The 21,859-nt window shown below is 44.5% G+C and overlaps 1 protein-coding gene across 6 annotated transcripts in view; it reads right to left on the bottom strand.

The window, feature by feature from the left end:
* The window catches only part of ATP8A2 (ATPase phospholipid transporting 8A2), a 308,445-nt gene that overhangs the window by 271,932 nt on the left and 14,654 nt on the right, over window positions 1–21,859 (bottom strand). For 4 of the 6 annotated variants that reach the window (XM_081909320.1, XM_081909321.1, XM_081909322.1 and 1 more), the window contains exon 2: window positions 2,496–2,640. In XM_081909320.1, coding sequence (XP_081765446.1) covers window positions 2,496–2,640 — 145 coding nt within the window. The remainder of the gene's footprint in view (window positions 1–2,495; window positions 2,641–21,859) is intronic. The other 2 variants (XM_081909323.1, XM_081909324.1) reach the window with 2 other exon arrangements.

The raw sequence follows: 21,859 nt of genomic DNA, 5'->3' as shown, positions 1-21,859 counted from the left end.
TTCGGTTGCATAAATTATTTTGAGGCACTTTGTCAAATTGTTGCTGATCTCCTTAAATTGAAGCTATAACCACTTCGAAACACAACGAGGAGCCTGCTGATCAAAGCCTTGCTGTTTATTAGGGCTGTTAAAAGTCTTCAACCAACACACTGCTTACTTTGCCTTGATTGGATTTTTAAAACTCGCTGTCCAAAGCAAAGCTTTATGATGATGGGGTTTCCCCTCCCTTTCTCTGACCAAATTACAAATTACTGTATTTATCACTGAAAGCACCACCAAGGTGGAAAAAGATGGGACATTGGCTCCAATTCTACTAGCTTTTTTTCTTTAATGTCTTTATTGAGCTTTTCTTGGGTAGCAATAGAATATACTGAGACTCTGTTTTCAAGTCATAGTATCATTCAAAGAAGTCAGTCATATTCAGAGACATTACTGTATAGGCAATATAGGGTTGTGGAAGAAGAGAGAGGGGTGGAAAAGGGGAGATGGTAACATTTCATTCTTTAGCACAGAATATGAGCATAAGCTTATGTGTCAGCGTCACATGGACAGGTATTTTATTTTTGCTGGCGGTGTTCTGAAAACTAATTTCACACTGAGTTCACTGGAACAGACTTTGATTTACAACATTGTAAGGGCCCCTTTCTACATTGCAGGCATGTCACAAAGCTTTTATCTGCAACTAACCCAGTATGTTGTCCCAATATGATGTATGGAAAGCTATGGGTTGGGAACAAGTTTGATCTATGGTTTCTCTAACCACAGACCTAACTGCGTCTACTGATCTATGTGATGACTCTCTCCATTACTTTACTCAACATACAATTATTTAGGAAAAATGAGGCTTAGGTTTCAGGTGATGAAAAAGACCCCTGCCTGACACCTGGAAGAATCAATATCTGTCAGACTTTGGCGATGGGCATGACAGGCTTTGTGGCACACACACACTGCTCTAATCTCTTAACAGAATTACCAGAGGGCTTGGGAGGAATGGCCAGAGGGTCTACCATTGCTTTCCCTTCTGCCCCTCAGTATCTGCCACCTGATGGGATTGCCTGACTCTGCCTAAGGGTAGGACTGGGATGCAACATGAGGTCTAAAGCATGACTCTGCTCCTGCTGCTGTATGGAAGTGAGTAAGTGCATGAACATTATGCTTATTATGTTCACGCGCATGGCATATTCCCGCACCCTTTGAGAGACCAAAAATCAAGCTCGGTACAGCTGCAATCTCTCTCCTTGGTACGGGAGCTGCCAACAGTGCCATCCATTATTAGGCCTTGTAATTGTCTTGCTGAGAGAGCCGCTGTACGATGGCTGGTAACTGATCTCTCACCATTGTGCCCCACCTGTTACTGCCTCTCGCCTTATTCTCCTGCAAATAAGAGCCTATTATCCATCACCTGCCACTGACCTTCTCTTCCTTTCTTGACTGCTCTGGCCAGGAGGAGCACACTGGGTCCTTGCCTGCCACTGCTTGTTACTCACTCGACTTACACAGCTATTGTTGTGGCTCAAAGGACACAGCTTCAGCATGGGCCAGAGCCAAGATGGAACAAACAAACAACCCTCCCTTGTAACAGCAACAACAGAAATCAGCCTGGTGTGGACATGTGCAAGCATAAACCACGACATCTTCCCAATTATATGTTCCTGTGTTGCAGTTAGGCCTCTACTCCTCCCAACCAACCACATCATGCTTCAAAAGTCAACTATTCCCACTCGCCTTTCCCCCCTCCACCTCTTCCCCCCTTTCTTCCAAATATAACCCTAATGTCTCAACAAATGAAATGACCTATGGAAAATGTAACTTGAAAAAAGACATTGTGCATACCTTTGTACACTGAGAAAACTTTAATTTTTTATTTTATTTTTTAAGTCAACTATTCCAGACTCAGGACCAATTTTTGAAACAAAGGTGCATTTGGGGACCCATTTCTTAATCTTTTGCCCTATGGTTGCATGGTGGCAGCGTTCCTCTTGCAACCCACTTTGCACCAGGCTGTGACCCACTAGTAGGTCTAGACCCACCAGCTAACATGTAGTGAATCAGAGCACCTCCAGATCCCAAACTGCAACTCCCACTGGCCCCAACCGGCACTGCTAATGCTTGGGGATGATGGGAGTTGTAGTTCAGCAACTGCTGGAAACATTTCAGGTTAAATCACCTCTGGATTAGGGAATAAGAAATGGCTGGCAAATGCTGCCTCTTACTCGGCAACTCTGCCACTTTGGGACGCTGGGTTTGTGAGTGGAAGCTTTGCCAGTCTCCATCACCACCACATGAATACTTTTATCAAAGTGGACCTCTGGCAAAAAAACAAGACCACTGTGCCTGAGAGCTGTAGGATGGAGTCAAAGTCAGGGAGCCACTCCCAGCAAGCTTAACTTCTTTCCTGGCCCATTTGGATGATCAATCCAGAGCAGTCACTTCCCACACAGTTCACTCTGCTTCTCTCTCTCTCCCCCCCCCCCCCTGGTGCGCCTTCCCCTTACCTGACCCGGTTGTCGTGGAACTTGCTCTGCTGGGGCTGGTTCAAGTAAATGGTGCGGGCTGCTGCCTCCTCCTGGTCCGCAGAGGACGTGGCCCCGGACATCTCATCATCTGCCTTCTTGTAGCCCGAAGAGGAGCAAATGGGTCCTGCCGGCAGCAGGCAGCAGCAGCAGCCAAGCAAAAGAAGAGAAGAGAGGGTGGGGGAAAGGGTGGGTGGGGAAAGGAATCAGTTAGCAGAAGGAAAGATACAGAAGGAGAGAGGCGCGGCGGACGAAGAGGAGGCGGCACGCAGCAGCAGCAGCAGCAGCAGCTAGCATCACGCCGCGCGCATCTCTAGCGAGCCGCCTCGGTGGCAGCTTGCCTTCTCCTTCTCCTCCTCCTCCTCGAGCAGCCTTTGCAAAGTGGCCCTGGAGAAGCAGGATCACAGCAACAGCAGCCTGTGTGCCTCCCTGTTGCTTTCCAGCTCTGTCCCCAGACGCGCGCGTGCATGTGCGCGCAAAGCAGCCGAAACCTCCCCGCGACACAAACACACGCGCGCGCATACACACACAAACGCCTCGCACCCAGAAGCGCGGCTGGCTGCTGGATAGACGTAGGGAGGGAGGCGCCGCGCTCGCAGGCGGCGAAGAATAAACAAGAATCAAAGTCACGGCAACCGAAGGAGTCGCGAGTCCACCCACTTATTGATCGCCGGCGGCTGCAGTCTCGAGCTCCCGGGCAGCAGAAGTAGAAAAGCGTCGCTTAGTTGTTTTTCCGGGCGCCTGGTTTGTATGGAGCTTTGCAAGCGACGCGGGAGGGTGGGGTGCACGTGGTGGGTTTGTTACCACCCGGTTTAGGGCGGAACTAGATCGTGTGGCAGATCCACCCGTGGCCTCAGAGGGAAAGAGGTGGAAGCGCGCGCCCTCCCCCCAAGAAACCGGAAAGGAGTAACAAACATTTGGGAAGGGACAGCAGAGCAAAGCGCGCGAGTGGCGCGATTAAAAAAAAATGTTGCCATTATTATGTTGGCCTCCGGGAGCCTCTGCCCTAATGTTCAGCTCCAATGATGAATCATCCAGTGGGAAACAGGTCCCATAAGGAGGACTCCGGGGTAACTTGGGATATATGGCTAGAAGACGCCTCCGAAGCAGCTTCCCGCTACCTAGTGCCCTCCGGCAGTTTTTGGAAGACTCTGAACATCCCTCAACGGGCCATGATTGCTGGGGCTGATGGGAGTTGTAGTCGAAAGCATCAGGAGTGCCTGAGAAGCTTCACCGAATATGCAGAGCATCCCACAGAGGCCAAAACTGTCAAGTCTGTATACCAGGATTGTGGTATACACCATATTCTCCTGGGAATAATGGGAGATATATTTTGGGGTCAGAGGCAGTGGGGAGGGGGAAGAGCCATAAATAGATGGGGAACTCCATTTTCTCTCTTTCTGTCACCCCTTTCTCCCACTTTTTCTGCTACCAATTTTTTTCTTCACACCCTATTCTCTGTCACCCTATGTGTCTATCTCCCCGGTTTTTGACTCCTTGACACCCACACAATTTTGGTCAATACTTTCAGATTGCCTGCTCCTGTCAGGCAGCTATGAGCTGAAATGGATAAAACACGACACATGAATTAGAAAGACTAAAACCCCCATGCATGCTTATCCAGGAATAAGGCCCATCAAACTCAATGGCACTTAGTTCTGGGCAGATGCGAACAGGCATGAAAATATACTGTCCTTTTGAAACCTCAAGCCTCACTTACAATGCAGGAGCTGTTCAGATAGATTTAAAAACAAAACAAATGTGTCTCTGTGCAGAGCTGCTTATGAAAAGTGCACTGATCCTCAGTGACATTAGTATGGAGGGGGAAAACAAGAGTGTTTATCTTCACTCTGTTTCAGGGCTTGTAAACAAAATGTAATGGAGAGAAAACTCCTTAATTTCAAGTTGAGTCAAACTTGTCAAGTCAATCTTGCTTGTTGCTAAAGGGGAAAGTCACAAAAGGAGAGTGGCATGTTTATTGGTTACTGAAAATCTCTCTCCCCCCCCCCCCCCCATATATCAACTACCAAACCTATTATATATTTGGAAGTTACCATTTATAAGGAGATGGTCTTCTTTCATTGATAGAGGCACAGTGTTTTAAAGGCATTATGAAGAAGAAATCCAACCTGTTTAAGCTATTTCATCTAGCCTCAGATTTCTCTCGCCCTAGCCTGCCCAAAATTTCTCCATTTCTGCTAGGTGATGCTTGGTTATATGTTGCATTGTGATTCAGCTGGAGAAGAGCTATTGCAAGATATATTGAATGGAATCACCCAAATGTTGAGACCAGTTTCAGAGGCCCTGCTCTAGATCAGCCTATCATCTGAATTAAGAGGAGTGGCAGGGCCTTTACAGCTGTGGCACTCCATTTATGGATTTCAGTAGACACAGAGAGTCACTTAGCACTGCCTTTCTTTTCAGCACCACCTTGAAAACTTACTTTTATTTGCCAGGCCTTTTATTTTTCCATTGGATCTTTTTAACTGCCTGCTCAATTTTGCTTTTTTTTAATTTTGGTGTATCTTTGGAGATCTACAGCTGAAGAGTGTCTAATAATCGTTTTCTGAAAACCAAATAAACATTGCCCTATTGCAGAGAGCCACTGAAATGCTGCCACACTGGAGTAATATTTAATTGCAGGGGTATTTCCTGTGTTAACTTAGTTTTGAGAAAAGGAGGAAAACACAAACAATCCTACAGCTTGGGGGCAAATTTCACTCAGAATTCTAGTCCCCCATCAATGGGCCAGGAATATAGATATATTTAAAAATTACAAATACAGCTGTCCCAGTTACTTTTGTGATTTCCCTGGCTTCAAGCTTATTGCTTGCATTATGCTGCTGGTTCGAATGGCAACATTTGTCCCTTTATGAACACCTCAGCAAAATAAGGTTATAAAAAGCAGCATTATAAGCCCAGCATTCACACAGACTTTAACACAGGACTATTTCTGTGTGCGGCTCTGGCTCGCCAGATGCAGCTTTGTCACGCTGGCCACGTGACCCGGAAGTGTCTTCGGACAGCGCTGGCCCCTGGCCTCTTGAGTGAGATGGGCGCACAACCCCAGAGTCTGTCAAGACTGGCCCGGGGTACGGGCAGGGGTACCTTTACCTTTACTTATTTGCTAATTACAGTCGAGGAAGTATTTGGCCAGATAATTGACTTATTATCTCCTACATGCAAAGAGGAATCTACTTGCAATCGTTTGTCAAAGAAGCACCTATTCAAACAAAGCAAAGACAAGGGAACAAACTGCATGTGGGAATGACAATGCATACTGAACACTACTGCTCACAGATGGGACACAACGGCCAATGCTCTGGTGTCATGCCTCAGCCTGCCGCATCAGCTACCACAACAGAAGTCACCCAAGACATTGTTGCTAAGGTGTGCAGGGTCCCATTGCCTCCCCAAGAGGGCTATCTTGACCTTCAACTCAATTGCCAATGTAGTGCAGGTCTTTTTTCGTCTGAGGTCCACATTCCCTTCTCAGCAACTTTATGAGGACCACATGCCAGTGACAGGAGAAGACAGAGGCAAAAGCAGTTAGAGCAACAAATATACTATCTATCAGTCAGGTTGTGTATCCACAGCAGAACCAGAAGAGGAATGACTGCAGGGAGGAGCAGAGAGAAGAAACACCATCTGCAGCAGCACAACTGGATGTCTTCCTCTGCCCCAGCTGCAGCAAAACATGTCTCTCCCACATCAGTCTCTACAGCCACAACAGGCACTGTAACTCCCCAACAGTTCGACTTTGCCCCTGAAGGCGCACTCCTCCATAATCTCCCAAAGACAGACAGATGCCAGCTAACCAATCTGTCCAGTAGACTAGTTTCTGCTCATGTATCCATCCGGGACATGGATGGCGCTGTGGGTTAAACCACAGAGCCTAGGACTTGCTGATCAGAAGGTCAGCAGTTTGAATCCCTGTGATGGGGTGAGCTCCCGTTGCTCAGCCCCTGCTCCTGTCAACCTAGCAGTTCAAAAGCAAGTCAAAGTGCAAGTAGAGAAATAGGTACCGCTCCGGCAGGAAGGTAAACGGCGTTTCTGTGCGCTGCTCTGGTTCGCCAGAAGCAGCTTAGTCATGCTGGCCACATGACCCGGAAGCTGTACGCCGGCTCCCTCGGCCAATAAAGCAAGATGAGTGCTGCAACCACAGAGTCAGCCACGACTGGACCTAATGGTCAGGGGTCCCTTTACCTTTACTTATCTCTCTATCCAAGCAACCAAGTGGCATTTTCAGAGTTCATTTTCATAGAATACATTCCAGCCAGGCAAAAACACGAGTGCAAAGTGGGGCCAGTGAGGGGTTGTTGCCTAGGGAGTGTTTTGAGGCACACAAGCAGGTCAAGTTAGTTAATTTCAGGTCAACTGGCTTTGCTAGGGGAACCTTAACCCCAGCTGATGAAGACAAAAGCTATGCCCTTCAAAACATTTACAAAAAGAAGTATCATCCCTAAGAGAAGATAGATAAGACCGCTGCCACTTTGAGTTGATTGATAGCTGCTGAAATTGCAATGTTTTGCCACAAAATGAGCCTGTAATCATTCCTGGCCTGCAGAGGTAGCAACCACCACTTAAGGCAATTCAGTTGGCACAAGCAATAAAGCAGTCATAAGCAGGAAGCAGCATGAAACGTATTTAGAAATCCGGAAGGGAAATGTTGTGCTTTAACTCCAAAGTAAGTACAGTAATAATAAAAAGCAGGAAGGATAAAATTCACAATTGACGTTTTAATTCGCTTGCATTTGGATGCTCGGCTTTGTAAAAACAAAGGAAATATGCAAGGTGGTGGCTAAAGTGTTTAATGATGTTGTTATATTTAGAATGGAGAACACGAAACAATTTGTCTGCTTGAATTATTTAGACTATTCCTTGCCTAAAGGTGTCTCTTTGAGCAAGGTGCCTTGTTCACTCTCGTCCTGTGCTTGTAGCGTGGGGTAATGTGGGTGGCATGGATTCATCTGTAAGAAGGGCATTGCCATGGTGGTATGGAGGTGTGTTAGATGAGCAAAATAGTTTGGGTTGATCTGGTCAGATGCCTTTGGGTCTGTGATCTTTAAAGCAATTGTTCAGGCTTATCTGGTGTGCAGGGGGACAGATCAAAGCAGCAATGCTAAATAACTATTCTGGAAAAATATCAACGCCATGGGGAAAGAGGGCTGTAGCTCAGTGGTAGAGAAGAAGAGGAGTTTGGATTTGATATCCCCCCTTTCACTCCCTTTAAGGCACCTCAAAGCGGCTAACATTCTCCTTTCCCTTCCTCCCCCTTTCTCCCCCACAACAAACACTCTGTGAGGTGAGTGGGGCTGAGAGACTTCAGAGAAGTGTGACTAGCCCAAGGTCACCCAGCAGCTGCATGTGGAGGAGTTCTGGTGTGCAGCTACTGTATATTTTTATCATGAGCAATGCAGTTTTTAAACTTGTCTTGGAGTTTGGTGTTAATTTTTTTCATGATGTGATTTTTATCTTTACTCTTCTTTTTCGGCATTTCATTGTTACCACTTGCAGATCATTAAGGAGAAAAATAAGCAAATAAAGAAATAAACAGAATGATTCTAGCCAAAGAAAGTTATTTGAGAGTCATAAAAATCTCAGTGAGAGAGTCACGGACATATTTAAATCGGTGGGACTCCAGTATGGCTCACTTTGGCTAGATCTTGCCCATTATTTCCAGTGGATTTTAACAGCTGTGTGATGCCAGAAATTTGACAGATGCCATTTCCGCCATGACACAGATATTGCAAAGGAGAAGTCTACATCTGTCAAATTTCTACATCTGGTGTGCTATTAAAGGCACCAAGGCTGACGGAAAGGTGTCATCTTCCATCATCATTATTACAGTATTATTATTACCCTTCACCCTAATGTACCAGGGCGGGTTACAAAAAAATTAAATGTATTTTTTTAAAAAAACTGTTAATTGAAAACAATTTAAACAAAGTTTAAAACAAAAATCAAACAGGCAGCAGTTCTATTAGAATGCATGTTTTTTATTGCACGTCTTGGTATGCAAGGGGGATGGAGAGCCACAGGTGCTTGCTGCACTCCAACTCCCATCATCGCTGACCTGGGGATGGAGGAGTCCCACAGCATAGCATGCACCAGGGACAGATTCCCCATCCCTGGTGTTCAAGTCACATCCTCTGCCACAAGAATAAGTTTGACATACAGTGGTACTTCGGGTTAAGAACTTAATTCGTTCAGGAGGTCCGTTCTTAACCTGAAGCACCACTTTAGCTAATGGGGCCTCCTGCTGCTGCCGCGCTGCCAGAGCATGATTTCTGTTCTCATCCTGAAGCAAAGTTCTTAACCCGAGGTACTATTTCTGGGTTAGCGGGGTCTGTAACCTGAAGCATCTGTAACCCGAGGTACCACTGTACTTGTGTGAGCATCCTCATTTCCAGCAGCTCGGAACCTAAGATCACGAGCAGCTCATTTCCTTTCAGAACAAACCCATGAGACAGGGACTGGCCAAGCTGTTACAGGACACCGAAGGAACTTGGTAGCTGAGAGAGGCTTTTAAACTTTTAAGTTTCCCTCGTTCTAACCGAACACACTACCCACATCTCTGCACTGACTCCACGATCCCAAGTGCCTTTGGGCCAGCATTATCACCCGCCACTTAAAAGGCTCTTCCCAACTCCATATTGAACACCAAAGAAGTTTTTTTTGTGTTTTTTTTTGCTGTGTGCCTCTGCACAAATGCACAGCGGCGCTGCATGCCAGCTCTGCACTTTCCTGCGGACTGGCTGCTGCTGGCAGCGCTACCTCTCTCCGCCGACCCAGATGGCAAAAGGTTTTCAGATGCTACTGCTTCTGCTGTTATGGGAAGATGTTTTGGGTAGAACGGTGGACGGCAGTAAAGTCTGAACCAACTGCTTAATAGGGAAAACCATGAGGATAATATTTTGGCTTCAATGAATTTGTTCCTTTATTGCATTTCTACCCCGCCTTTTTATCCAGGGAGCTCAAGTTGGCGCACATGATTCTCCCGCTTCTCATTTAATCCCACAACCCTGTGGGCTAGGTTAGGCTGAGAGGCAGTGACTGGCCCAAGGTCACCCAAGTAGGGATTTGTGCCCTGGTTTCACAGGTCCTGGTCCAGCTCTCTAACCACCTCAACAAAGAAGTTAAAAAGCAAAGATATTCATAGTCTAAACTGCCAGAACAGTTTATCCTTGCACTCACGTTAAGTCCCTTTAATATCATGCAAGCAGGGCTACAAGAGGGCTGGGGAACCTTTTCCATCCCGAGGGCCACATTCTCTTCTGGACAACCTTCCAGGGGCCACATGCCCATAGTGGGCGGAGCCAGAGGCCAATGTGGGCGGACCAACAAATGTGCATTGTATCTTTTGTACGGCAAACTGGTTTATTCACACTCACACGTCCTTCTCTATCTTCCATCCAGGCAAGCAAGCAAGCAGCATTATCAGAATGCCAGGACACTTTCCAGCCAGTTAAAAACCTTTGAGGAGGGTGCAAAGCAGGGCTGGTGAATGGGGTGAGGTTCCTCATCCCTGGGGTACAAAAGAAACAGCAGAGCATGTTAAGAGGTTGGGAAAGGGAAGCAGATAAATGATTTGGTTCTTCTGCAGCTCATTAAAAAGTACTTTTATTTATTTTATGCCATGAACGGGCTGCATGCAGAGGAGTGGTGGGAGGCACCAGCTGGGGAACGCCCAAGGGAACCCCCAGGGGAAGGAGGCTCAGAGCCAGGGGTTGGTGGTGGGAACATGATGAGTGATCAGAGGGAGAGGACTGGGAGGAGGTGGTGTCGGAAGATGAAGAGGCAACAGGGTTTAGTGAGCAGGGAGAGTCTGGGGCAGAGAGCCGTCCAGAACCAGAGGCAGAAGAGGAGAGGGAACTTAGACAGAGATGAGTCAGGCTGCTGAAGAATCCAGGGAGTCTCCCCCTGCTGCTGCAACCAGTCCCCATCTCTCCTGGTCTCCCAGAACATGCAGAAAAATTAAGAGGGCGAAGCAACAACGGCCAAAGTTGCTTGGGAAGGACCTGGGGGAGGAGGAGCCTTAAGGCACGCTGGGGAGACAGGCATCTACAGTCCTCACAGCTGCTTTGTTTAATACCCTCAACAACCCTGTGAGGTAGGTTAATCTTCCTGTGGCATACCATCACTCAAGAGTAAAGATCCTTAAAAGCACGTGTTGGTCAGATGCACTGTGTACTTTAGCATCCATACATAAGCATGAGTAGTAACATGGGTTTAACAGTGTGCATGCCTTGAAAAACCCTGGTGTGACCATATTTTCCATGTTATGTACATGTGTGTTTCAAGACCTGTATGCAGGCAGATATTATTTCCACACTTGGGTTTGCTGCAGAAAACACCGATGTAAAACGGGTGGTATATCTACAGCAATTGTGTTTGCTGTGTTGGGCTTCACTAATACGATTGAGGAAAATTAAAGACAACCTCAGAGTTTAATGTGAAGCAGATGCTTGGCAATTAGCAACCGCAATTGCAGCTGAAGGATAATAGCATTATTAGATGCATACTGCAATGCCCTCCCCATCAGAGCTGGCAATGTAATTTTGATTTAAAGGATATGAGTTGCAGGGAATAAATGTCATGGCTCTACTGAAATCAAACACAGAGTAGCATGTCCTCACCAGAACATACAACAAACAAGCAAGATAAAAAAGAAAGTGGAGAGGATTAAAATGGCACACAAAAGAAATTAAGCAGCTGCTGGGACTGATTAAAAGAATTATGCATGCATCACTTAGCCAAAACAGTAAGAAATGTACACGACAGATGCGTGTAAGTGCATTCATTGGGGGTGGGGGAGAATAAACGCAAAGGGCAAGTTTGTTAAGAATGGCCAAAGTGGAAGCCTAGTTTAACCATAAATTATCTGGGCAACACCCAAATAAAAACAGAGGTCAAATATATTGAAAATAATATGTTATTCTAATAGCATAGGCTCCTTTGGGCTAGCAAATAAGTGCACAAACTTTACTAGCCCATAAAGATATTTTATACACCTGCATACCAACATATGTGCATTTGATTTGGGGGCTGTCTTTAATCTCAGGGGGGGGGGGAGGAATGCAGTTAAAGGGAAAGCTTTTCTGGGTTGGTGAAATTAAAAGGGGGAATACGTGTAGGGTGGCCAGGGAAAAATGAGGATGGGGTTCCTGCACCTTTAATACTTGTACGGAATAGGGAATTTCAGGAGGTGTGGCTTATCAGGTAGATGATGAACAAATATTGAAGCTGCAGGACTCCCATCCTCTTCTTCACCTGGATGTTCGAAGTACCAGGGGACATATGAGTCCACCTCATTATCTGAGGCCCTTCTTTGTGTGCCTCCTTCATGACAGGTCCAGAGGGTGGCAACACAACAGTGCAAGCTTCCCAGGCAATCATATCTCTTTCTTTCCTTGCTTTTAATACGAGCCAGAGTTTGCTAAATCCCAGGCTGGATTTTGTTTTGACTGCCATGGAGATTAGAAGAAGAGATAGCCTCTGAGCATTGAGAAACAACCTTTCTTAAGTGGGTGACAACAGCCTTCCGTAGCTTTCAGCTAAAATACATATATAAGCAGTTTTTAGGCTGTTTCCTCTTCAGGGACCTTCAGCTTTTGCAGGAAATGAAAACAGCTGATTGGCGTTCACATCTTTTCCTAAACATAAGGGCAAAGAGAAATGTAAACACAGAAGGAGAGATGTGGGACCTGGAGCAACAAAATGTTCCCACGCCCTAGTCTGCAACTGCAGCCTTGACTTGCTGTTCAGGTCTCTTACGCTAGAGGAAGTTTCAGGAGTAAAGTAGTACCAAAATACACCTTTGTTCCCTCCCTACCACAGCCCTTTCCCTGCTGTATTGTGTAGCCATACAGAGTTGCAAGTGCTACATCTCAGTATTTTATGAAATATACATGAAATTTTATGAAATATACATGAAAGGGTGGCAGTTCTGGATAGAAGGCACCAGGCAAATCAAAATCCCTCTTCCTTTTTTCCCCCCAATCATTTTTTTGAATGATTGAATATGCGAAATTAGATAATCTATCAGAAAGAATAAAAAAATAAATCAAAGGAAGTATTTATCACAAAATGGGAAGTCTTTAAAATTTATTTGAAAAATAGTAATGACAGTTTAAAGTCTGTAGTAGCATTTGAATCACTTCAGTAGGAGTTTTAAGTTTGGAAAACCCATGATAGAATAAATAATATTAATACCAAAACATGTTATGATATGGCAGTGAACAATTGATGAGAAATAGAAGTAAGGGGTAGACGGGAAGTCAGTTATATAGAAAAAAGACCATTTTTATGTTAAAAGTATTGTGAACACTATTGAATGTATTGTTGCTTTCTCTTTTTTAGTTGTCAGGAGGTGATGGATATTTGTTTATTTTTGTATTTCTCTTTTTTATGATGTATTAAAGTGAAATAATAAAAAAAGAAATCCCCTTCCAGAATCCTTATCATAAGCTGTCTAGTGCATGGGTAGGCAAACTAAGACCCAGGGGCCAGATCCGGCCCAGTCACTTACAAAATGTAAGTCAACAAATCAATGGAGAGGGCATTGCACAGGGTGGGTACCAACACCAAACTCCTTGTTCATTAACTCCTTGTTCATTAACTCCTTGCTCATTAAAGGTAAAGGAACCCCTGACCACTAGGTCCAGTCGTGGCTGACTCTGGGGTTGCGGCGCTCATCTCGCTTTATTGGCCGAGGGAGCCAGCGTACAGCTTCCGGGTCATGTGGCCAGCATGACTAACCAGAGCAATGCATGGAAATGCCGTTTACCTTCCCGCCAGAGCGGTACCTATTTATCTACTTGCACTTTGACGTGCTTTCGAACTGCTAGGTTGGCAGGAGCAGGGACCAAGCAATGGGAGCTCACCCCATCGTGGGGATTCGAACCGTCGACCTTCTGATTGGCAAGTCTTTGGTTTAACCCACAGCGCCACCCGTATCCCTTCTTTGCTCATTACTTCCTTGTTAACGGTGGCATGTGGAAATTAATATACATCAACAGAAGTTAAGGCGAACACTGAATCACAGTTGGAAGAGCACACTTTACCCCGGATAAAATAATGCCGTGACTTCTGTGTTTAGGAAAATAGGAAAGCTACGTTCATTGCAGGAAACGCGTGCTTGAGAGGAAATATCCTAGTTCTAACTCACATCCATACCAGACATTTGAAGCATTCTTCTACCACTTTAACAATCATTGCTTTCCCAAAAGAATCCAGGGAACTTGCTAGGAATTGTAGCACTGTGAGGGCTTCTCCTAACCACTTCTGGCAGCATCCTTAACAACTATTCCCACAATTCTTTGGGGGGAAGCCATGGCTGTTGAAGTGGTTTAAAGACGGCTTTAGATGTATGGTGTAGATGTGACCTAACCAAGGTGGGAAATGCAACGAGCCATGCTGGCTCTTCCATCTCCTCTCCCAAGATGAGGGTGAAGGAGGAGGAAGGAGGAAATAAGGTCAGCAACCATAAGAGTATTGGGCTAGCCTGACAGAAGATCAGCATGGGTTAAAGGATACTCTCTAGGAAGCTTGGAGGTTCTTCTTTCTATCTGCTCTTTCCCATGCAGATGCATCAGCCTCTGGTGCAAGCCGAGTTACATCCCAGCACATGCCAGGCATCAGACAGCTGAAGAATCCAGAGCAGGAGCTCAATGAATGCAGCGTGCAAGGAAAGGTCCCAAGGCTCATAATCTGAGTCATTCAGGGTTTAAAGCCGGCACCTTAAACTGGGCTTGGAATCAAACTGGCAATCGTTTTCAACTTTCCAAATCTCTGATTTCTGTATTTCAAAAAGGAGTTAGGATGCAGATGTAATGGCTGCACAGAGCTATCATTAATCTCGTCTCAGCTGAAATATATTTTTGCCAGCAAGTGAAGGCCTCATCCCTTCTGAAATATGGGACTCTGGCACTTGTCCTCAGAACAGCCTTGACATCTATGAAACACCACTTCAAAATGCAAGATTGAAGATTATCTCCACCCACACGTACTGGCCTCCCTGCTCTTAAAGCTTCAAACTTCCATTCATAACTTCATTAAAAGCACAGGAAAAAGCAACCGCCGAGAGGCACGTTTACCTACAGGCACGAATCTCTTCCAGCAGAGGAATATCAGAGGCGTACTGTTTGGTCTGCTTTTTGCACAGCAGGATGACAAAATCAGCCACCCTCCTCCAAAGATTTCTGTAGCTTTAGAGGGGCTCAAGGCTGATTAAAATGATCCCTGTGGACAGCTGCAGAATAGATGTTACCAACTGCTCTGTGTTTGATTTAGAGATGGAAATGGATTTTTACACACACACACACACACACACACACACACACACACGTAAATGAATCTCGTTTTTGTCAGCATATATCTGCGTTTCTGGATGCTTCTAGAACAGCCCACCCTTCCCAATTGAAGTCTAGAGCAATGAACTCCCACACCCCAAAATTCTGCTCCAAATAAGTCTACGGCACCTTCTATTCCAAGATAATTATAATAGCCCATGTTTTGTCAGTTGGGTGTAAAAATGTCCCATCTGCAGACATGAACGTACCTCTGGCTCCAACCCTATGTACATTCATAGGACCAGTGCATTTTTCTGGAAAAAAATGTTTAGGAGTACTCTCATTTTCCTACTCATATTGAAATACTGCCCCTCAATGAGGCCAAACTTAGATTCACAAAATGTTTAGGGGTATGCGTACCCCTGTGTGCCCAGACAAAAAAAGCACTGCATGGGACTAATTGCCACTGACCTCAAAGGTGCCTACATCTGAGTGCACATGCAAGAGATAGCACTGTTCACCAACTGAGATGCATTTTGAGTCCTCCTCTATTCTGGAGACACGGACAAATTTCCATTTTTCAAGTGTGTTTTTTAACAATCAAAGGTGTCTTGGATTACACATTTAACAAATTCTAGGAAGTACACTATAGCTGTGTACACACCATATGTTTACAGTACAATTAAAGCACATGACTTCCCCAAAGGAACCCTGGGAACTGTAGTTTTTTAAAAGAGCATTGGGAATTGTAGCACCGTGAAAGGCAAACTACAGTTCCCAGTATTCTTGAAGAGGTGCTTTTAACATGTTTCAAATGTGCTTTGAACATATGGTTTGTATACAGCCTATTACGGACTCGTCGTTAAAATTGTGTTTATGGAAGACAATCTTACTTGGCTACGAGTGATCGCCAAAGAAGGAGAAGAAGAAGAAACAGGCTATATGACAAGGGTGATCCATGATTGATTCTCTCAAGGATTTAAAACAACTAATGCAACACTTTGAAACAGATTAGAAGGGTTCCAAATTTTATTGGAGCAGCAGCCCCGGCAGAGAAGACAGTTAACCCCCTTCCCTCTACCAATTTGTTCCCACTTAAAATCATAGATTACCACCCATAAAGCTGCTATTAGCCCAGCAGCTGAGTGGGATAATAATAATGCAGGGATAATATCAAATACAGTATCATGAATTTTAAATATGGAGCTATGTATGCAGCTTCAAATTCACCATTTTAGCCAGTCTGAGTTTCAGGACCCATCCACTAATACTGCTCCCAACGAGACTGCGAGATTTAGAACTACCTGTTCCTCTCATACATTTTCCCACTTCTGGCACCACTGTTGCCACCACCACGGTTCTCTCGATATGACCGCCCCTTTCTTGCTCTACTGCTCCCACTTTTCAAAATGGCTACCTGCCATAAGCATGGTAGCATCCTTAAAGGGCAGTTTCAACGGTGCCAGCCAAATCCAGGGAGCCAAGAGCCTTGCCTGCTCTAAAACGTGAAGATACTTCCCAGCATCCTTCCTCAAAGGAGGAACAGCTGTAGTCCCCACTAAGCCTGAGTTCACCACAGCACTGTTGTTTGCGTGTGCTTCCATTCAGTTATTGAGAATACTCTGTGAAGGATGTTAACATAATGCAATACATTTGTTGTTCTCATAACGGTACTGCTGCATAATGCATGAGAGCAATCCTGGCTCAAAGAAGTGGATTCTCAAAGAACATTGTTCGTCCTTGACACAGCGGCTCCCACAAGTCAAATACAATCCATCAGCTGGTCCTTTCCATAAAGCTGCTATCATGGTTTTTCTGCTCTTCTATTAAAAAGCTAGTCCGACACAGGTCATCCCATGGTAGGTGTAACACCTACTTATGCAACGCATACAAAGCCTTAAGGAAGTTTGTCAACAATTCCATGATCAAGACTGCTTGGAAACTCAAGGACCCAGTAGGCTAGAGTTGTGGTATTTCCCCCTCTCTCAGTACAAGGACCAGAACAACTCGTGCAACAGGAGCCCTAAACCTAATCCTGGGTTAATAGTCATGAATCACTCAGCTATTAATGGGGGGGAAACCCAAAGGAAGAAAATGTAAACCCATCAAATCACTACTCATTAATCTTTGCCTAAAGCAACGTCAATAAAAACAGGGCAGGAGTTCTGATATTTGGTTTCATTCCAATTGCATTACTATTGTGACATTCCAGCGGGCAAAACAGATCAAAACTGAATGGATGGGTAACGAATTTTCATCAGCCCAGAGGAGACCTATTTGTTTTAAGCATCAATTGTAACAGCAGGTTAATGCTTAAACAAACAGTCTGACCATGTGTCCATTTGCAGCAAAGAACAAATGCAGATTTGAATGAATGAATGAATGGGGCTGGGGAAGAGCGCCTGAAAATTTCGTGCCAATAAGATAAAAAACACAGAGACATGATCTCCAAACCTAGGTCTATCATGAGAATTGGGCTCAGGGAAGAGCCTTCAATATCTTATTTGGAAAGAGGATACACAGAAGCAGGCGGGCAGTGGGTACACAATGTGCCAGGGCCCTAGTCAGCAGGGGATGTGCACTCTTAACTTTCATATACTGTATATATGTAAAGAGGATGTCAGCCAGACATCTATAAAGAACATGAAATTTTGTAGGCATTCTGGCCTGGGCACCAACAGGTACCAGTTTTATAGGCTGTGGTGTTAGTGTTCTGGCTCGGGATCTATCTGTCTGCGACTTAAGCATAATGTAGGTTTCTGTCAACTAAAAGTATACAACCAGGGCAGCCATACTAGCTTCGCTGTGCCATCTTGTGGTGCTTGGCTTTGCATCCTGTAATTTCAGGATGTAAACCAATTATGTTTTCCATGAAAGCTATTTCTTATGAAAGGTAATATTGATGAGACACTCCAAAGGTCACGTTCTTTTCTTTGGTGTTAAGGCCCAGGCAACTTCAATTTAATGTCTTTGTTTCCTATCCAGAATATAGCCTAAGGGGAAACTGTCTCCAGAGAAAACATCTCAGCTTCTAAGCTGACTTGTTTTTTCCTCCTTCCATCTGCCGAGCTTGTCAACAAAAGAAAGGGGGGGGGGGAATATAGCATCACATGAAAACAATGAAACTTACGAACCAGACACCTGCCCGCAATGGTCAAATGGTTGCAAAAAAGTTTCACATAATGCTTTGTATAGTTGTTGGAAGCTGAGTTAGGTGAAATCTAGAGACTTGGGGTTGTATCCAATGCTAGTCTTACTCAGGATATACCCACTGAAATTCATGGACATAACTATATCTTAAAGCCCAAGCAAATACATGGTAACTTCAGAATTAACTACATAGCAGGGAGGGGGAACCTATGGCCTTCCATGTATTGTTGAACTATAACTCCTATCATCCCTGACCAATGGCCATGCTGGCTGGGACTTTGAGTCTAACAGCATCTGGTGGGCTACAGATTCCCTATTTTTGCCAGACAATCAGACAGTTACAGGTACCATACATGGTGATTCCTAGTCATTTGAATCCATCCTAAGAAGTCAGATGTGTGTGGACGAGTGGGTGGTGGGCAGCAGAGCTTTCTCCTTCATTGTATTCTGGTGGGATAGAAGATCCTTCCAGAGAAGGCAGGTCAGGAGTTTCAGAACCACGGAGAGCTCCAAGTGAACAACTTACTCCAAGAGATGTTGCATGCAGACTGGGGCCTTTTAAGCCTCTGCCTCTAGACTATCTCTCCCTTGCTCCATCCCATTTTGGAGAACTTCTGGCCTGAGGATGGGTATTCTCCTATGTTCCATAGTATCCTGCCAGATGTGTGCCTTGCACCACTGAACTGGTAAGACAGAAGGCATTTGGTTCCTCAGGCTCAGGGAAGGTTCTGTGATGCTTCTGGCTATGTCCCTATGGGCCCTGGTAGTGTGGGAGGTTTGGGGGGGGGTGTTCTTGTTTAAACAATCTGAGTCCCAGTGGTCTCTTGATCACCAACAGTTGGTTCACAGCCCTGACTTGGTCCTCATTAGCTAGGGCCTCTGCAGTCTCTAACTCTGTATCTAGATTGCTGCAGGATTCTGGGGTTATAATACCCATTCCACATGGTGTGAACCACCGTAGTACAGATTTAGCAGCAAGAAAGGGGCACAATGTGGATGTTTTATTTTGCGCTAATAGCACGTTTTTGCCTTTCTTTCCAATATGCCTTCTAGATGAAAGGATTGTGGAGATAGGGTAGCTAGAGGCTCATCTAGTTGGCCAAAATGGCCTTGTGGGCCAAATGGGGAGACCAGCTGGGTCTCATCAGGTTTGTAGGCCAGAGTGTTCCAATCCCTGGTCAAAATGTTTCCCCATCTGTAGACTGACTGCATTTACTCATGCTATTTTCCCCCCAGCTGTCATAGTTCACTTCAGCTGAACTAATGCAACTTCCTTAAGCTGGCATTTCTCTCCACCCACTCGCCAAAAACCCCCACCCCAAACAAAACCCCTATGTTCCCATCCAACAATTTCATGTTGGAGGGAGTGTGTATTATAATTGCTGTGGATCCAACCAGAGGCTCCTACTGCCAAGTGTAGACATTTTGGCACCAGGAACATTTTACTTAGTCTAATTCACTGCATTTTTCATTACTTGTCTCTGTTTGCCTTGTTTAATCATTTTATTACAGTAGAATTGTTTTATCAAAAACTTTGAAACTCCCTCAACCAGTTCACACAACCTTTTCTGAGACACAAGATTTGCCAAACATGACTTATTCTGCCCCCTCACACCATTTACTGGAGTAAAATAGTCTTGTAAAAGCACAGGTTGTATTAAGATCCCAAACTAACACATCCTGGAAAAAATGCTTGTAATCTACGATTTCTCAGGATGTGCTCATCTGTGATTTTGTATTAGAGCAGGGATGAGAACCCTGTCACCCTCCAGATGTTGCTGGACTCTCTAATCACCTCTGACCACTGGCTATGCTGGCTGGGGTTGGTGGGAGTTTGAGTCCAACAACATCTGGAGAGCCACAAGGTCCCCATCTCCACTGCACAGATTCATTCCCCATTACCTTTATTAAATGAATCCTAATGACCCATTTGCAGCTTGCTAGAATAACCTTTTTATCTGATCTCCAGTTCAGATGACACCAGAACAACAAACACTTTGGGTTACAGACTCCGCTAACCCAGAAGTAGTACCTTGGGTTAAGAACTTTACCTCAGGATGAGAACAGAAATCATGCAGCGGCAGCGGGAGGCCCCATTAGCTAAAGTGGTACCTCAGGTTAAGAATGGTTTCAGGTTAAGAACGGACCTCCGGAACGAATTAAGTTCGTAACCAGACTGTAATTTGGTCATGTAAAGTTAATATTTTACCCATAGCAGACATGAGCCATTAGCTGGTTTTAAAAAGTGAGCAGCGCAGCCAAAAGGTTATACATTCTGTGGACCTCAAAAACTTATGATGTGTGCAAGATCTTTAAACCTCACAACGTTCCTATTTCTGGGGTGTGGATGGCGAGAGCACAATGGCAGTTATCTCCTAGTTATATTTAACAAACTGCTGTCTTAAAAAAAAAAGAAGCTTTCGTCTGCAACAATCTACAAATTTTTACAAATGCTTTGATGGTGACGAAGCTTAGTTGCTGCCGCTCATTTCTGATCTTACCAAGCAAAAGCCACCCTCCCCCATTCTCTACCTCAACCACTTAACATTCCTTCCAATTTATTATTAACTCTGTTGTCAAATATGACTTTCTTTAGGAATCTCAAGTGCAATGTGCTCAGAGTGAGGTAAGGTGGAATGACACAAAATATGCTTTATGCAATTATTTCCACATGCTGGCAGCCTGCTTTGCTAAGAAACAAAACCCATGACCTTGTAAATGCACACAGGAAATTTGATGTAATTAAAGCAAATACTTTCCCGGGTGGTAGTTTTATATTAAGAAGTGTGCACATACCAATTTGTACTGATTCCAGCAGGAAGGGGCTATTTGGTTCATCAGTTCCAGTTAAGGGTTCTAAATTACCTTCCCTAAGGCTGTGTACACACTACGTCTTTTGAAGCAATTCAAAGCACATTCTTCTCCTCAAATAATTCCCATTTCCCAATTTATATTAATATCTATATTATTTATTTTGCTTATTTATTTATAAATTGCTTTGTGGTCAGAAGCTATCAAAGTGGTGTAGAACAAGATAAAGAGAGTTAAAATATTAAAAATGAAAAAGTCTCTAAAAAAACAATAGAAACACACTCAACAAACAATAAAATCATTCCTAGATATGTGCAATTAATATTCCATAAAATGACTGGATAGCACTTCAGGAAAAGACTTCTTAAAGAAAACATCTTTGATAGCCGCCTAAAATCAAGATACCAGTTTATCAACACAAAACAACCCCACAATGTAACTTAGGATGATGTGTTTTGGGGGGCCTTTTTACAGTGGGCACCATAACAATAACAACAACATAATTAGTTACACATCCTTCCCTGTAAGGTCAAAGGATGGGTTATGTCAGGCCTGGTCGTTGTCCTCTTCAGATCACCACACGGACGCTTCTTGTTCTTTTATAACTTTTTATTGATTATTAACAAAACAATCTTATAAACTGTTCTTAAATATTATTCCTCAGAGTCACTTCTTTCAGATACCTTCTGAGCTCTGCTACTCCGTGACCAGCCACTCTCAAAATGGCGAAGGCACCTTTCCCTTCGTTTTCCTGCTCTTTTTTCTAACCTCCTGGCTAGAGCTGGCTTGTATCTCCCCTCCTCCGAATCTGAGCTAGAACTGAACCCTTGCCTTTCCTGTGAACAGCCAGTCCCTCCCTGTTGTTCCTCTTGCTCTCTTCTATTATATTCACTGCTCTCCTTCCCCCCTTGGGGAATGCTTTCTCCCTCTGGTAAACTGGAAACTTCTAACTCTTCCCTGACAGGTTACATCTAAAGAGAATACCATACAATAACCCTAATATTAAAAACTTCACTCCCAAAATACCACATAATACATGCACTTCAACAAAACAGATGGTATATAAGGGGGCACTAACAAGAATAGTTCAAA

The sequence above is a fragment of the Podarcis melisellensis genome (assembly GCF_964234715.1).
Source record: "Podarcis melisellensis genome assembly, chromosome: 4".
NCBI lineage: Eukaryota > Metazoa > Chordata > Lepidosauria > Squamata > Lacertidae > Podarcis > Podarcis melisellensis.
The sequence above is the reverse complement of the archived record's forward strand: the minus strand, read 5'-3'. Positions and strand labels throughout refer to the sequence as shown.